Source organism: Gopherus evgoodei, chromosome 3 (genome assembly GCF_007399415.2).
Source record: "Gopherus evgoodei ecotype Sinaloan lineage chromosome 3, rGopEvg1_v1.p, whole genome shotgun sequence".
NCBI lineage: Eukaryota > Metazoa > Chordata > Testudines > Testudinidae > Gopherus > Gopherus evgoodei.
The window spans coordinates 156,602,086-156,620,267 of NC_044324.1; the positions used below are offsets into that span (position 1 = coordinate 156,602,086).

At 40.2% G+C, this 18,182-nt stretch overlaps 1 protein-coding gene across 1 annotated transcript in view; it reads left to right on the forward strand.

Moving 5' to 3' along the window:
* The window catches only part of CRIM1 (cysteine rich transmembrane BMP regulator 1), a 314,546-nt gene that overhangs the window by 158,445 nt on the left and 137,919 nt on the right, over positions 1-18,182 (forward strand). The window contains exon 5 of the mRNA XM_030557098.1: positions 6,707-6,828. Within this exon, the coding sequence (XP_030412958.1) occupies positions 6,707-6,828 (122 nt within the window). The remainder of the gene's footprint in view (positions 1-6,706; positions 6,829-18,182) is intronic.

Below are 18,182 nucleotides of genomic sequence, written 5' to 3' on the forward strand. Positions count from 1 at the left end.
AATCAGGGAAGTAACGTGCAGCGGCTGTGGAGCCTTCCTGGACAGTGGAACCATGGAGGCAACATCCAAGAGTGGAAGTTCTCTTAGACAGTCCAGTACTCTGTCAGCCTTTCTAGCAAAGAATAATACAGTTGTAGTGCTTGGTCTAATAAAACACATGCTTAACTTGCATGGAAGTCAGTGGGATGTAATTACAGGGATAGAGCTAAGCATGTGTTTTGGTTTGCTGGGGGCAGTGGTGAACAGGCCAAGTATCTTTGTTTTGTTTTTATTGTCTTTTTCTTAAAAAATCTTGTGTTTGGATTTTCTGTAGGCTTAATCCCTATGCAAAATGTTGTGTGTAACTTATGTAATTGTGATATTTTAGGAGCTTGAAAAAAACCTTATTTCTGTGGAATTCAAGAAAGAATTACTTAAAATATAGAATTTTACCAAGACATGTGAAAGGTACCTAGAAAACACAATGTTCATGTTCTTCTAAGGGCTCGTCTGTACAGGCCCGTTAGTGCATGATAGACTGGGTGCAGATTACAATTTACATGCCACTGGTGTGGACTAACGTACCATGTAGACTAGCCCTAAGTGATTACACCATGCTTTAAATGGAACACTCAATACAGAGAGCGTAACTGGGGTCTGTTTGAGCCTGCAGACAGCCTGAAATGATAGCTCCAAAGTATTTGAAGTACACTTTTCATTTTAACTCTGAAACCTTCAGCCACTGGGATGAGGCCAAGGGGTGGGGGATGCAGCCATGAGGATGCTCAGGGGGAATGAAAAATAATGAGAGAGAAAAAGATAAGCTGGAATAAAATTATGAAGTTTTTTGAAAGTTAAAAAAAAAAAAGCTTGATTTTGAAGTACAAGTTGGGAAAGGGATTTTGAAGAGACATGGGAGAGGACTTCAAACATTTTGTTCAGCTTCTCACAATATCCCATATAAAGATTTTTGCATTACAAAATCCAGGAAGAAGGAAGAGCAACATGCAGAGATTTCTCTGTGTAGGCATGCACATATGTTGGGGGCAGAGGTGGTTGAGGGCCATAGTTTGCAATTTTTTTCATGAAATCATGAACAAATATTAGCAATAAGTCAGCTGCAGTTCAGCTTAGATTGCCATGATCAGTTTCACAATGAGCCAACTTTTGTCAATTTTGTCAGTTTCAAAAAATCTGATAGTATTTTAATGAAACTAGTAATTTCTTTTTGGTTTCTAGAAGCCAATACATATCATTCATCCCTTGCTGTTAGAAATAATTAATAAATGCTAAGTGACAGTACAGCTGTAAGGACATTTGGGAATACTGAACTTAGGAAATTAACAGAGATATGAATTCTAAGTCACTAACTTTACAGACAGCTGACACATTATGTGGAAGGAGAGAGGCTTCAGTTTCGCATGTGATTTTTCAATTGGTCAGAAAAGGTTTATGGCTTGCTTTTTTGGGAACCAGAAACCTGTCTGCCTCCCAGGAGCACTGTTAGTCTATTTCAGGAAAGGAACTGGCACGCATCTCAAAGCTGTACTTAAGAGTACCTTTTGACATTTGTTAACTAATTGTGTGTTCCCGCAAAGTAACTAAATGAAGGGGATCCCTTTTACCTTCCTGACATACAGCATAAATTAGCAGTAGTTAACATCTCTCTTTATTCCACTTAAAATAATCTTCAAACACGTCCCTGGAAAAAAGTAGTGAACAATAGACAAATGTCTGAATAAAGAGTAGGAGGATGTTTGTAAACCTTGTGCTTAATATCATATTAATTTATAGTGAGAAATTACAAACAGGCATAGTTGTCAATTGTGATATGAGTCGGCATTAATATTGAAATGAAAAGTAGCCTCAGTTTTTTCCACCCTGGAATGAAATACCCAATGTGAATCTCTAGATATTTTATTTAAGCTATACATTGAGCTCTGAGACACACAGGTAAGGACAGTCTCTTCTCTGAATAAGAATGTATGTTAAAGAAAAAATTTACAGGGAACACATTCTTATTAGCATAACTTGATTTTCTTTCATTAGCAAGATAAGTGAAGGCAATGATAAATTAGGACTGTGGGAGCAAGTTGGGGATGATCTAGTGTTTGCAGCTTTATCTCCCCTATTAGTTGGGAATATTTTCTCCACACTTGCCGAACTCTCAGAAAGGTTTTTGTATGGGTGTGAGATACTTGGCCAGTGTTTGTATGATTCTAGCAGGAGGCAGAATGGAATGTGGGGAGTGCTGGTTTCTTTCTTTGCAATTCACAGGTTTGGGAAGGCAAAGTTCCTTGATTCTTCTGTGCTAGGCTGACCAGACAGGAAGTGTGAAAAATCAGGATGGGGATGTGGGGGTAGTAGGGAGCCTGTATAAGAAAAAGCCCCAAATATCAGGACTATCCCTATAAAATCGGGACATCTGGTCACCCTATTCTGTGCATTCCCCTTGAGACAAGAATTTGAGGGTAAAACAACATGTCAAAAATGCAAACAAAGTGGAAGGAAATAAATTAACAAAATATAATACTATTAAAACCAAAAATTATTGGTGTCCCCTGCATCTGCTTAATTAGTTGCATTGTCACAAGTGGGGACTACTCTGCCTTAGATCAGTCATAGGTGTAAAGTTCAGTATCTCATGACACTTCAGGACTACAGATGGAGCTTTGTATCACTGGAAAGACTTCCAGTTTTCCAGTGGGAACACCTGCCTTCAGCAATAGTGAGTGTTCTTATGCCTGCTTTTACAGTGGCTATCTATCAAAAGCCATGTAGACTGTAAATTGACACTGACTCTTAAAACCCTTAACAGTGCAGACTCCATCTACACTCAAATCCACCTCCAAGAGCCTTGTCCTGATGGGTCTGTTTTTGAACATCAACTTCTTTTGCAGAATCCTATAATTATACATTAGAGCAGCTGATCCATCATGCTTTGCTGTGCTGAGCACCAGGGTGTGGAACTCGCTCCTCTTTGAATAGTATCTCAGTTCTCTCCATATTTTACAAAAATACATAAAACTTTTCTCCCCTAATAAGGTATTTTTGGAATGACTACCTTTGGCTTCATATTAAATATTTTGAAAACATTAGTTGTTGGATGCCAGTGGTTGCATGTAGAGCTATGCAGGAAATGGGATTTTTGTTTTACAGGAAATTCTATGATTTCAAAATTTGTTTTTTGTTCTGAATTGGAATGAAAGTAAAGAATTTTAAACATTTCCTTAAAACAAATTTTTGGGGAAAAAAGTTAGTACAGCTCAATGGAAATGTTTTGATTTTGACTTTTTAATTTGTTTAAAAAGTTACAATATTAAATAAATTTCTAAACAAAGTCATTGTCAAATGGGAAATTTAACAGTCTGTTCCAAAAACAGCCACATGCTTTTTTCAGTTATTTTTCAAACTCAGCACATTTCCTCAAAATTTGTTTGAACAGAGCAGCATTTTCCAACTGAAAATGTTTGATCAGCTCTAGATTTGTGGTGATCTGTTCAGAGAGATCTTGTCCCATTGCTGTCATCACATGACTGTGAGCTGATACCTAAATGATAAATACTTTATTTAAACAATCCAGTGGGTCTGCGTTAACTATTTTTTGAAGTCCTTTCATTCCTTTCTACATTCACCTAGTTGCTCTAGAGCAGAGGTTCTAAAACTTCATTGCACCACAGTTCCCTTCTGACAATGAAAATTACTACACGACCCCAGGAACGGGGTGTGTGGACCGAATCCTGAGCCAAAGTCCGATCCCTGCTACCCCAAGTGGGTGGTCAAAGCCCAAGCCCCACTGCTCTGTGAAGCCCAAAGGCTTCAGCCCCAGTAGGGAGCCTGTAATCTGAGCCCCACTACTCAGCACTGAAGCCCTTGGGCTTTGGCCTGGGTGGTGGGTTTTGGCTCTTGCCCTGGGCTCCAGCAAGTCTAAGCCAGCCCTGGCGACCTGCTACTCTGGGGTACTCTCTCATACTTCACTTTTGGTGGCTCTGAGTATTTTCATTTGCTCTAGTATTCACTCTTGCCTTGCTGTCCCTTCTCAACTCACAACTCTAGTATCTCCACACTTCCTCCTATTATCTTGACTCTTTGAGCTCTCTTACTGCTTTTGAGCTTTCAACTCATTTACCATTCCAATCCTTCCTCTCTCACCTTTGATCCTATCTCACAAAATAGCATCTCATGTTTTATACTACCTCTCACAGGGTTAACATAGATCAATGGAAATTTGTCTTCATCCTAAATATATGTAATATTAAGGAAAACTATTTTCCCTGTCTTTTCTCCAGTATCTGTAGGAAAGTAGAATCACACAGATAGTGCTGGGTCAATATCCAACTGCTTTATCTACTTAATAGCTCCTGCAGTGTCCGCTCTCTGACAAACATCCTGCTGATAAAGTAGCTGTAACATTGGAAGGGATATAGATAAGAAGCTAGTCAGTACATTTCACTGTATCTCAGAAAACAATTTGTTTGATTCATTATTTTTTAAAAGAACATGAGAGGAAGCAGTATCTGGCCTGAAGCAGGACTCAGAAACAGCTAGTACACACCCGTACACTGAACCTTGACATCTTTGAAGGTACTGTCTTGTTCTACAGAATCTCAGCTTTAATTAAAAAAAAAAAAAAAAAAAGAATAAAAGGAAAGAAAGTTTCTAGTTCTTATGACTGAAAAGAAAACTTCTAAAAATGTGAACTAAGTGTAATCAAAGTAGAAGGGAGCCTACAGAAAGCCTGGAATTTTAGCACTGAGAGGTGTGAACTGGCCCACTAATCCCAGTGCAGGATATCTCAGTTGCTCAGTGATGATGATTTATGTATCAACATTATCTCTTTCATTTTTCATATAAGAGAGAAGTGTGACAGATTTGCCCAACTTATTTTGAGTGATGTCTCATTTTTCTGCCACAAGTGGTGTGATATTTGGGAGATACCATCCTTACTTTGTTTTCCCCAGTCAAGAAAAAGCCAACACCAAGTAGCGTTGCAGAACTCATAGTCATATTCAAGCCCCAGGAGGAGAAGCCAAGCTAAAGGAGCCCAGTGGAGTCAAACAGTACTTGTAACCATATTTTGAACATCTGCATAGTCTAAAGTTTGCACTGATTTGTACTGGGGGTAGTTTGTGTTACTGTGCCTAAATACCATATATACTCATTCATAAGCTGAATATTTTTGGCAAAAAAGTGACTTATCAAAGAGGCGGGCTAGCTTATAAATGGGTCTACACCAAAATTTGATGATTTTAAACTCTATGTAATCATAGAATTGAATAGCTAATACATTGTCATTTTGTTTACCTGGAGCTTGCTGTTCCCAGTCAATGGGAGGTGCGGGAAGTGGCGCCACTTCCTGCAGCTCCCATTGGCCAGGAACGGCAAATGCCGTCACAAGCCCTGAAATATAGGGTTGGGTTATGAAAGGGTCATACAGTTTTTGCTATTTTTATGTATCCATTTTGGGGGTCAACTTATAAACGAACGGGCTAATGAATGAGTATATACGGTACCTTTGAAAATCTGGCCCCATGACGTTCTTTGGGTTTTTAGAATGGGTAGATTTCATGCTCTGTTGCCTGGTTTTTATTCATAGATTCATAAATTTGTATCTACAAACTCAGAAAAACTTTTTAAATAAATATTAATTCTATGAAGCTTCTCAACTGTAATAACCACTATCCTCTTTGTTTTAAATTTGTCTTGTATTTTACTGTGTTCTGCCTGCTCGCACCTTTAATATGTAAGCTTCTCCAGGCACAAGCTACTAAATATCTAGTACACATGATCTTTTGTACAGCTCAATGTATGTCAGTGTCATTGTGTAAACAATATTAATGTCTTTACACACCATGCATCACAAATAAATGGAACTCCCCTTTCTCTGAGTTTTTTTTTAAAGCAGAGATATTAGGTAGAGACCATCTCAGACTACTACTAATCAGTATTTTATGTTTTCCAACTCTAAACTTTTCTCTAAAAAGCACCCTACACTTCATGAAAAAGACTCTGCCTATGGTAGTGATCCACTATCCAAAACTAACCAAAACATTTCATACACTGAATGTCCAATTTTTCCACCGCCTTTGCTCCCTGTGTAATCATTTGCACCTCTGCAAAATGCGAGTAAAGCACTACCTAATCAGAATGGTACTGTTTTGTACTCAGTTTGCACAGATGTAAATGACTACCCAAGATGCCAAGGCAGTAGATATCAAGCATGATTTCTCTTCCTTTTTCCCCATATAACCCAGTTAAGATATACCTGGGGAGTGAATGGTGAGGGACTACGTGTTCCATATATTGAGTAGGAGTGGGTAATGCTGTTAATTTTTACCAATCTACATTTTTCTCAAACCCCTGTTGAGAGTAAACCCATGTTAGACAATCTTAAAATTATTCTGTGTCTGCTGCTTTCTGAACCTGTACCTGTATGTATATTGCTTGGAAACGATATGGGTGTCCCCACCTGTCTCTCCTTGTGACTGCATGACCAGATAGCATTTAAGCCCCTAGCACAAAAGTTCAGAGAGTTAATTCACCAAAATAATAGATTTTGTTAAATCTGGTCACTGTGTTTATAAAAGATCTTTTAAAAATATTTGTATAATTACTTTACAGCAAGGGCTCTGCTGCTGTAGCATGCTATTACACCTTTCTATGCTTTCCTCTGATAATTGGCTTCATTTACTTAATGGGATTTCCCCTTCCTTTTCTTTGGTTTCAGATGCGAGTGTCTCTCTGGTTTATGTGGTTTCCCCATGTGTGAGGCAGGCTCCATTCCCCAAATAGTCTCACATGGAGACGGAACACCCGGCAAGTGCTGCGATGTCTTTGAATGTGTCAACGGTATGTTAAGTTTCTATTGTACATGAGAGGATGATTTTATGTGTCTGTGGAAGGTGTGGGTATTTGAACATTTGGAAAATAATTGCCTTAAGGATTGCGCAAGATAAAAACTCATCTGGAAACTTTGAAGATGCTGTAATGGGGCAAAATGACAATAGAAAGACATCAGTTTCTTATCCTTTCAAACTCGCTGCACTCCTTCCCCATCCTGAATTTGTTGGGATCTTTTAAATATAGGTTTAGCACACAATTTGAATTGACATTCAAGCTCTTCTTTGCCAGTGTTTTTTTAAAAGTAGGGGTTTTTTGCTGCTCTCAATCCTAGTTTTTGCACAGTGATTCTAAAGACAAATATGCTCTTTGAGCAATTTGAAGAAACTTTTTAAGAAACATATATTTCCAAAGCATCTTAGACCAACTCTCATTCTCATTCTTGACAATTGCTAATGCTCTGAGAAGACATTGTTTGAATAACTTAAACATTTTATACTTGAGCTACTGTACTTCACAATTGTTATACATTATAAGTGGGAATGGACACTTTTCAATTGATGGTGGTGCTGTGGAAGAGGAGTGTTCTAGTGGGTCACAAGATGTGATGTATCTCAGCTGAATGCTAAAATGGGTATTGACACAGTGGTGTTTCTAAAAATACATTGTCCCATATTCATCTGGCATATGCTTGGGACAGCCCATAATTCTGAATTCTTGTGCTCTGTATGCATACAAGAAAAATGTTTTGAGTAGTTGCCTGTTGCGATATTACAAACAGCTTAAATGTTGATTAAATAATTAAAATGTAGTACTTGGCACATAATTAGCATCTTTACTCTGATAATAGTAGGGGAGGAGACTATATGAAAAGCAAAAGATAGGCTTATCTGTGTCAATGAAAAAATTACCATTGAAAGTAACTGATGATGTATAGAAGATAAAACTGTACAGTCTGAAGTGTTAAATGGAACCTATCTAATTTATTTGCTGCTTCATACTTGTTGCATAGTTAACTGGCTTCTAGTTCCATAATCCTTAAAACAGTTGTCATTTCTGAAAATCTGTGTACTTGATTTAACTAAAGGCAGTGTTTTATTCATCATTCACTGTAATACCTAGATGACTAAGAAATAATGAGCCAGTTTCAGACATGTGTTCATTGGTGTAATTTATAGATTCTCTTACATAAACATCTAAGACTTTATAACATTTTGTGACTACCTTGACCTATTTATATCTAATTTTCAATGTGTTAAGAGTCTGAGTTGTTGCAACATATGTTCCATGGAGCTGGAAAGTAGGTATAAGAAGGTGTAAGTTAATAGCAGCTGTTCCTAATCTATTCTGACATGTATGTCCATTGTATTTGACTTCCCGAGAGAGGCAGGATTTTCCTGAGATGCTACTTTAAAATGTTTGTTGTGCTGATCTCATGCAGTTGACAGTGGTTTTAGGATTATACTGTTACTTCCTTATCTGTATCATTGCCTTATTATTTATCCTAAGACCTTCCAAAGGTTTGGCCCTTCTTTTTTCTTCTTATCCCTCAGATTTACCCATTGCAGTCTCACCTTGGTAGGTTATCAAACTTTGGCTTTCACATGCAATATTATTGAAGGTTTAATTTACTTGAATCATCTTTTCAATAGCATTGAGATTGGAGATGCACCTTTATCTACTTTTATTTTGATAATTTAGCATCTGTTTATTGGGGTTCAGTCTGTTCTTATGTGGTTTATCAGAATTTGTTAGCCTACTTTACACATTCTTCTACTATCTCTTGACTAGTATAATTGCTAAAATATTGTATAAAATCCTAGTTTATTGAAAAATTTTAAAGTTCTTAGTACTGTGGGCCTTTGTCCAAGTCAACCTCATCACAAAACATCTGCTCAGAGAAGGTGGCTTTAAGGAAGTAGAAGTCAACCTCAATGAGCTGGGGGATTACTTTGCTAAGGGCACAACATTACTATGTGGCAGCATATCTAATACGTGGTCCACACAGCAAGGAAGAGGAACAGAAAATGAGTCACCCAGGGCAGGAGCAGATGGGACAGGAGCCACCAAGGAAAGAGAGATGAGAGGTCTGATGGGAAGTAGCTGCTGAAGGAATGGAGAGGAAAGAGGAGTTTTCCAGTGGAAGAGAAAACACAGAAGTGGTGAAAATGGTCTTGTCAAACAAAGCTGGTGTAACTGACAGGACTACAAGCTTGTTTTAGAAGGGTAACTGCTTAGATTTAATATACTGTGGTAAGGCATTTCACTTAGCACTGCATGACATTCTGATTAAAAAATAGCATTATACAATATCAATAAAACATACATTAAAGGATTAAGAACTGGTTAGCTAATTGATAGCGCTCAGCAAGTAGTTGTCAGTGGGCAATCCTCACTGAAATGGGGTGTTTTTAGTGGGGTTCTTCAGGGATCTGTTCTAGGCCTATCACTATTGAACATTATTATTAATCATCTGGAAGTAAATAGAAAATCACTGCTGATTAAAATTTGTGGATGACACAGACTGGTAGAGTTGTAAATGGCAGAGCATTCACACAGAATGATCTTGATTGCTTCATAAACTGTTCCCATTCAAATAAAATGCTTTTTAATATAGTCACATGCAAGATCATACATCTTGGGACAAAGAATGCATGCCATGCTTACAGAATGGAGGATTGTATCCTGAAAAACAGTGACTTCATAATAACAACACGAGGTCCCAGTGTTATAAGGTGGCAAAAAAAAAAAACAAAAAAAACCCCAACCAAACAACAAAAATGTGATTCTTGGATGTACAAATAGGGGCGTAAGAGTAGGGCATTGATTTTTACCTCTGCGTAAGGCATTTGTGAAACTGAGTCTTGGAAGACTGCATACAATTCTGGTTCCACATGTTAAAAATGATTTTGAAAAATTAGATAGGGTATGGAAAGGATCCACAAAAACAATTCAGGGGCTGGAGAAAATGCATTTAATGAGATCATTAAAAAGCTCAGTCTTTTTAGCTTGTTAAAAAGAAGATTGAGAGGTGACTTAATTATCGTGTAGCATTACCCTGACAGGGAGAAAATACTAGGTAGCAGAGGACTCTCTAATGTTGCAGAGAAAGGAGGTATAACAAGAACTCAACGGGAAGCTGAATCCAGACAAATTTTAAATTAGAAATAAAGCACAAATATGTAAAAGCGAGGGTGATTAACCATTGGAACAAACTACTGAGGGAGCTGGTAGATTTTTCATTCTCCAATGGATTAGATTAGATTGAATTTGCCCTTGGTGAATCCATGTTGACTGTTCCTGATCACCTTCCTCTCCTCCAAGTGCTTCAAAATGGATTCCTGCTCCATGATGTTGCTGGGGACTGAAGTGAAGCTGACTGGTCTGTAGTCCCCCAGGTTCTCTTTTTTTTCCCTTTTTAAAATATGGGCACTATATTTGCATTTTTCCAATTGTCTGGGACCTCCCCCATTCGCCACAAATTTTCAGAGATAATGGCCAATGGCTTTGCAATCACATCAGCCAACTCCCTCAGCATCCTTGGATGCATTAGATTTGGACCCATGGACTTGTGCATGTCCTGCTTTTCTAAATAGTCCTTAACCTGTTCTTTCACCACTGAGGGCTGCTCGCCTGCTCCCTGTGCTGTGTCGCCCAGTGCAGCAGTCTGGGAGCTGCCCTTGTCTGTGAAGACCGAGGCAAAAAAATCATTGAGTACTTCAGCTTTTTCCACATCATCTATCACTATGTTGCCTCTCCCATGCAGTAACGGTCCCACAGTTTCCCTGACAACCTTCTTGTTGCTAACATACCTGTAGAAACCCTTCTTGTTACCCGTCACATCCCTTGCTAGCTGCAACTCCAGTTGTGCCATGGTCTTCCTGATTACACCCCTGCATGGTCTAGCAATATTTTTATACTCCTCCCTAGTCATCTGTCCAAGTTTCCACTTCTTGTAAGCTTCCTTTTTGAGTTTAAGCTCACCAAAGATTTCACTGTTAAGCCAAGCTTGTTGCCTGCCATATTTGCTATCCTTTCTGCACTTCGGGATGGTTGTTCCTGTGCCCTCAATAAGTCTTCTTTAAAATACAGCCAGCTCTCCTGGACTCCTTGCCCCCTCATATTGGGATCCTGCCCATCAGTTCCCTAAGGGAATCTATCTGCTTTTCTGAAGTCCAGGGTCATTATTTTGCTACTCTCCTTTCTTCCTTTTTGTCAGGCACATCTGACAAATCTTTTTCCATTTGTTCTTCACCAACTTCTGCTATTTTCAATGGAAACTCTTGTACATCTGATGCTATATGCAGTCAGGTTGATAAGCTCCTCTGGATGTGAATCAGGGCCAAATGAGTTTTATCGTATTATTGATGACATGGTTCATAAGAGCTGTAACATCTTCATCTCTCTTCGATGCAGAGGCAAGGACTTGATTGTGGACTTTGTCTTCATTACTTTTGTATAGGCTGCGTTTTTCTATCGTAGTTTTTGAATTTTCCTAATGTGAAGGTGTGTATTGTCATCTCTAATGCTAATACTGACCTGTGCATAAATGTCACTGAATTAAAAAAACGAGTTTATGGAATGTTTTGAAGGCTAATACTGCATGCATAGGTATTTACAAATTAAAACCTTCTACCAGGCAGACTAGATGATACATTGTATGTACAAAAGCTTACAAATGGAGAAGCATTAGATTAGGAATTTGTGTATACTTGTATCTACTCACTGTGCAGTACTAAGTATAGACACGCGATCTACTGCTACTGGTGCACAACCTTCAGTTTGAGACTAATCCGGTCAGCAAATTTCAATTGAAAATATAGAAAACTTTTATCACTTATGAGTAAGACTATGTTTTAGTCACTGCTATTTGCCTGTGACCTGTCCGTGACTTTTACTACAAATACAAGTGAATAAAACTTGGGTGGAGGCTGCCAGGGGGCCCAGTGGGCACTGGAGGAGGGTGGTTGGGCTGCTTTGGGTGGGGCTGCCTGGGGACCCAGTGGGTGCTGGGGGAGGGTGCTGTGGCTGCTTGAAGGGGGCATGGCACTGGACCCCTGCTGGTGCTGGGGGGGACATGGGCAGTGGCATGCTGGTGCTGAGCGGGAAAGATAGCGGAGGTGATAGACTCCCTACCTGGCTTCGTGCCTCCCCCCTGCCCAGCAGCAGCAGAGTTTGGGTATGGTAGGAGGCTGGAGGTTGGGGCACAGGACAGGGTGAAGCGGGCTCTGGATGGTGCTTACCTGGGGTTCTCCCTGTTAGCGTCAACATACCCTTGTTGACTGGATTTCTTCCTACATCCCTCAGTCAGCTGCTAAGTGGACGCATGGCCAGGCAGCTCTGTGGGCTGTTGCCTCCTGCAGGCACCGCCCCCACAGCTCCCATTGACAGGAACCACGGCCAGTGGGAGCTGTGAAGCCAGCACTCTGGGCAGAGGCAGCCTGCAGAGCTACCTGGCCATGCTTCCACCTAACAGCTGACCGAGGAGGATGTCATCGCTTCTGGGGAGACCTCCAGGTAAACGTTGCCCAGAGCCTGCCTCACCCCGTCCCATGTCCCAACCCCCTGCCCCCTCCCACACACAAACTCCTCCAAGACTGCTCCAGCAGTGGCAGGTGCCCCTGGCCCAGGGGCTGCCTGAGGTGCCCCTGGCCCAGGGGCTGCCTGAGGTGCCCCTGGCACAGGGCACACCAGCTACTGCAGCAGTTAGAGGTCATGGAAAGTCACGGAATCCATGTCTTCTGTGACAAACTCACAGCCTTACTTATGAGATACTTAGATGATTAAGAATGTAATGTGAAAACATTTCATTTTAGCATATTGCAAAATGTTGATAGTCACATTTTTTGCCTTTATGCTAAACAGCTGCTTCATTTCTGGGGAGAAAAAACCCCTTCCCTGTGCAAAACAATACAAATCTTTTTAATACTTTTGTTGTTTGGTAGCTCTCACCAACAAGCACCCCATTAAGTTGTAGGAATGTAAACAGTAATAACTGTAGTGTTTCTGGAAACTACAAAAAATGAGAACTTTCTCATTTTGGTACTATTGTCTCACCTTGCCTACAGGCTTACAGCTCCACATCATACTTCATCTAAATGTACATAAAATAAGCTTTTCAAATGATAAATAACATGGGTGTGTTTAGGGTGGGTACATTAAACTCCAAAAAATATATCTCTGTTTGGAGAATTGCTGCATGCCTAAATAGTGTCTGTCTTTGCTCTATGAATATTTTTTGTGAATTTAATTTAGGTATGATTTGGAGGGCCTGTCAAAAGGTGTGTTGTGCTTTTCTCTTGTCAGCTTGATCTGATTCTGCCTTGGCTATGCACCTTTCATTATAGGGGATAATCTGCTAGTCACAGTTCTTTGCAGATGTTTATAGCAGTCTAGATTTTGTTTTGTCACTTCAGAAGAACTAGACTGATAAAGCGGTTGTTTTTTGCTTAACATACATAGGGGAGTATGGCCTTTCTTCCCCATAATGTTCACGCTGTTTTCTTTGTGTACTATAATAATAGATAATTGAAAAGTACTTTCTTATGACAGAAATAACTCTTGATTCATGTTGAGGATCAGGCTGAGTATTTAACTCTAATGCTGTAACTGGTGCTACTGGATCACGTTGTTTTCATGTTCCCTGTTTGGTCTTCATGTAGTAGACCTCTTCTTTGTTGTTGTCGGGTTCAAATTACAGCAAATACTCAAGTTAGCAGGTGGTTAGAGACACATGACAGCTGAATTAAGAAAAGAGAACATTTGTCTTGCAGATAGCATGGTGCTTTTCTAACGACGGTGTGTTTGTAATGTTGTCGTCATAATCATGGTTATATGTAGAGGTCAGTAAATGTTGTTGTGTGTAAAATTGGTATACTAATTGGGAGCATATTATAGGATGCTCTCTAAAATGCTGTACTGTAGTGATTAAGATAATTCAGCATATGTGTTATACAAAGAATAATGTCAGTGTTATAGGACTCTTCTCCCTCCTCAAATCCTTTTACTTAAGTGATCAGAACTCATTCTTTGGTGGTGGTAAGAGTCAAACTCAAGCTGATACACCTCTACCCCAATATAACGGTGTCCTCAGGAGCCAAAAAATCTTACCGCGTTATAGGTGAAACTGCATTGTATCAAACTTGCTTTGATCTGCTGGAATGTGCAGCCCCACCCCCTCGGAGCACTGCTTTACCATATTATATTCAAATTTGTGTTATATCTGGTCACATTATATCGGGGTAGAGGTGTATGTCAGTAGAAAGTTCCCCTGCCCTGGATCATTCACCAAGAATGCTGTGGCTTGCCCTTTTCAAGGTGTAACTGAGCTCTGTCAACCCGAGTGATCTCCACCAATTTCAACTGCCTCAAAGGTTCTGAAGATTGAGTATCAAATGCTGGAGATATATTGGTTCCATTCTGTTTTTAAGGCTTTGTAAATGAGGACCTTGAATATGCCCTAGAATTACTGACAAAGATTTCAGAGTACAAAGCAATAGAGTGATATGATCTTGTCTTCCCTGCTTAGCAGGTAGGCTGTTGCATGTTCTACCAACCTTAATTTATTGGTGGTCTTTTGGATAAGCCATAGATAATGTATATTAAAGTAGCCTGGAGGTGACAAAAACATGGATTGCAGTGACTTTGTCTGTGGTGAGAGGAAATGGAACAGATTCTTAGCTACTCTAGATCTAGGAAGGCATTTTTTGCCTCCTGGAAGTTTAATGATTAGGCTAGCGGTTTGTTTATTTAACACTGAAAGTGCTTGGTGCTGTATAACAGACCCAAATCAAAGACCATCTGCCATGAAGAGTTTATAATCTACGAAGTAGACATAGTAAAAACAGGACATGCTGGGAATTCTAGACAAAAATAACTTCATAAGTTTAAAAAAAAACATGAAAAATATTCCCTCTCCTAGTTCCCAGTGTATTATAGTGGAGCACCAGGTCCACTGTACTTAAGGTTGAATATTGCTTTTTATTTAAAGTTGAACTCTTAAATGCTCTATAATCTGTATCAAGTATCAGAGGGGTAGCCGTGTTAGTCGTGTTAGTCTGGATCTGTAAGAGCAGCAAGGAGTCCTGTGGCACTTTATAGACTAACAGACGTTTTGGAGCATGAGCTTTCATGGGTGAATACCCACTTCGTCGGATGCATGTAGTGGAAATTTCCAGAGGCAGGTATTCACCCACGAAAGCTTATAATCTATATGTTTACTCAGATTGTCTTGAAATGGTTGTACCTCATGAGGGCTCTGGGTAGTTTTCATGGTACAAATTTGGGGACATTTGAGCAAGGGCTTCCAAAGTACAACCTTATTAAATGCATTGTACAAAATTGACCAATTTTTCTAGTCCACGTCTGGAGCTTAGACTACGACTGATCCGCCCCAAACTGATCTCAGTTGTTAAGGATTTATCTGAGATAGTGGATTGCACCTACTGCCCCTTTATGGGGTTTAAATTAGATAAGTTGTTACAGGGTAAGTTAGGATCTTCCTGTCAGTAGCTGCAGCCAGAGAGAATAAATGTTCATGTGCAGCAGGATTGGGACTCTTTGGAAGCAAGAGGGATTCCAGGCAGCCTGTTCTCTCAGTGACTGGCTGTCTCAAGGGGACACTGCTGTGGCAGTTGAACCTTGGGTTTGTGTGATTAGACAGTTGACAACCCTAACACCCTTGCCCCACCCCTTCTTTCAGGCCCTGCCCCGCTCACTCCATACCCCTTCCCTCAGTCACTCGCTCTCCCCTACCCTCACTCACTTTCACTAGGCTAGGGCAGGAGGTTGGGGACCGGGAGAGGGTGTGGGTTCTGGAAGGGAGTTTGGGTGTGGGGGGACTCAAAGCTGGGGCAGGGGGTTGGGGTGTGGGGGGAGATGAAGGATGCGGGCTGTGGCCAGGCGGCTCTTACTTCGGGCGGCTCCTGGGCGGTGATGCAGTGGGGCTAAGGCAGGCTCCTTGCTTTCCCTGGCATCGCTCCTGGAAGTGGCCGATATGTCCCTGTGGCCAATGGGAGCTGTGGAGTCGGTGCTCAGTGCACGGGCATCCTGCAGAGACCTCTGCCCCTCCCCCCCCAGGGGCTGCAGGGATGTTCTGTCTGCTTGCAGGAGTGGCATCAGGCCAGGGCAAGCAGGGAGCCTGCCTTAGTCCTGCTGCGCTGCCAGACTTTTAGAGGCCTAAAATCTCCCGGTTTGGCTTCAGTAGCCTCTGGGAAATAGAGCCCGATTCTGGGAGACTCCGAGCAAAACCAGGTGGGCTGGCAACCTTAGTTGAACAAGAGCTGTGCCTGTCACAGTGAGTTTGAGCCCTGTCTTTGGCAGAAATCTGATTGGTGAGCATGTGCTCAGTTCCTAGTGTGTTTTTGTAGTATCTGTCAGGGTAGAGTGGTAGATTTGTATTATTGGCATGCTGGGGCCCCTCTTAGAAGGCAGAGCAAAGGTTGAGATGTAAGGGTGTGTTATGTACCTTAACTTTGTATTTCCTGGTTTTCAGATGTGTAAGTTTAGCCACTGTCCACATTCTGGAATGGTATAAGCTACTATTGGACAACTGTAATTCTGTGTTAGTGACAATTTTAGGCATGTAATATGGGAACACCTTAGTTCAGGGGTGCTTTATAAATAAACTCAATCCTCAAGATCATTCAGGAGGTGTTTAACTTTACTATTCTGAATAGGTCAATTGGCTTTATTTAAACACCTGTGTAAGTGTTAGCAGCGCTGGAGCCTATTACCAAGAATTTCAAAAGGGACTAGTGATTTGAGTGCCTCAGTTTTTACATGCTCAATCTTGTGATACTTTAAAACAGTTTGATTCTCAGAGGCTGAATGTTTGGCACTTTTTATAATTAGGCCTCTTCGCAGTTGGGTACCCAAAAGCGCTTGTTACTTTTGAAAATCTTGGCCTGTATTTTATCCAAGATAAATGGCTTTGTTAAACAATGTTACATATTTAATAATTTAATATAATATTATAATTTTATAACTCAAATGTTGAGATTCACACAGGTTTATTTGAGTTAGAGTGCCTATAAAATTAGCAGACATACCATTGTGGATCTGTAACATTCCATTTATCCTGCATGAAAAATATGTTGTCTTCACCAGGGCTTAGTATTATTCAGTGGAATTTACCCAGTAGGGCTAGAAATTCCTGTGCAGAACAGATGGAATTAGAGGGCTCAAAGATGATGATGTGCATAAAGCTTCTAAAAAGCAAAGCATTCCAGGATAAAGCATTGCACCCCTGCTCTCTACAAAAATCTTGAAGCAAGGAGATGGCAGTGGCATGCTTGTGGGAGAGTTATTTTAAGGAAGAATGTGCAAAAGACAAAAATATATTCCCCAGTTTATTGTTCAAAGCCTAAGATCTGGGAGGGGAAGCATGTAGTAGCATGATACAGCAGCGTCTGCATCCATAAAAGTGTCAGTCTGTGAGAGAGACTTTAGTTGAACTATTATATTCTCTTTCAAAAACTATGAAAATCAGCTGGGATTTTTCAGAATGTCAATTCTAGAACAACAGAGGAAGGATATATACACACTTTCTCTGCCTTAAATGGTAACTTGAGGGGGAAGGGAAGAGAGAGGTTATTATTTCCTTTGGAGTTCTCCAAAGAGAGAGTGAGTTCCCAAATCTAATGGCCACAATTGCAATTTAACTTAAAGCAAGATTTGATTTTCTCTATTTTCTGGATCAAATAAAAGTGAATAAAAGTTAAGTAGGATAAAACATGATTAATAGAGAGTAACAATTTAGCTAGCCAGACCTAATCTTAAATTTGCAATCTATTGACTGAGCAAGATTATAAATCAACAGTTATGTTGCTCCTGCCAGCAGTACATTGTCATCCCCACCTCCATTTCCAGATCGAAAGACCCTCTCCTAGCTACTCCATACAGAGCTTGTGAAGTCAGGTATTGAGTTTTAATTAGCATGCTAAACTTTGCAAGTCCTCACACTAAACAGCTTCATATAGTTAACATTGACAGTATGTTTCCCTATTTGTACTTTAGAGTGTAGTGAGCATATAATGATCTTCTTGCTCCCCTCAAAATTTTTCATTGTATTGTCAACTTTCCAAAAGCCCCTCACCCTATTTGGTGACAACTGAATAAATATTCCATTGTTAGGAAAAGTATTTTCAAGTGTTCTGTTATTTTCTGACCATAGTGGCTGCCTTATTTTTCTCAGCCAAAACTACTGGCTGGCAAGATTTTATCATCTATAATATACAATAGGTAAATCATTCACTATTACACCTCCACCCTGATATAACGCGACCTGATATAACACGAATTTGGCTATAACGGGGTAAAGCAGCGCTCTGGGGGAGTGGGGCTTCGCACTCTGGTGGATCACA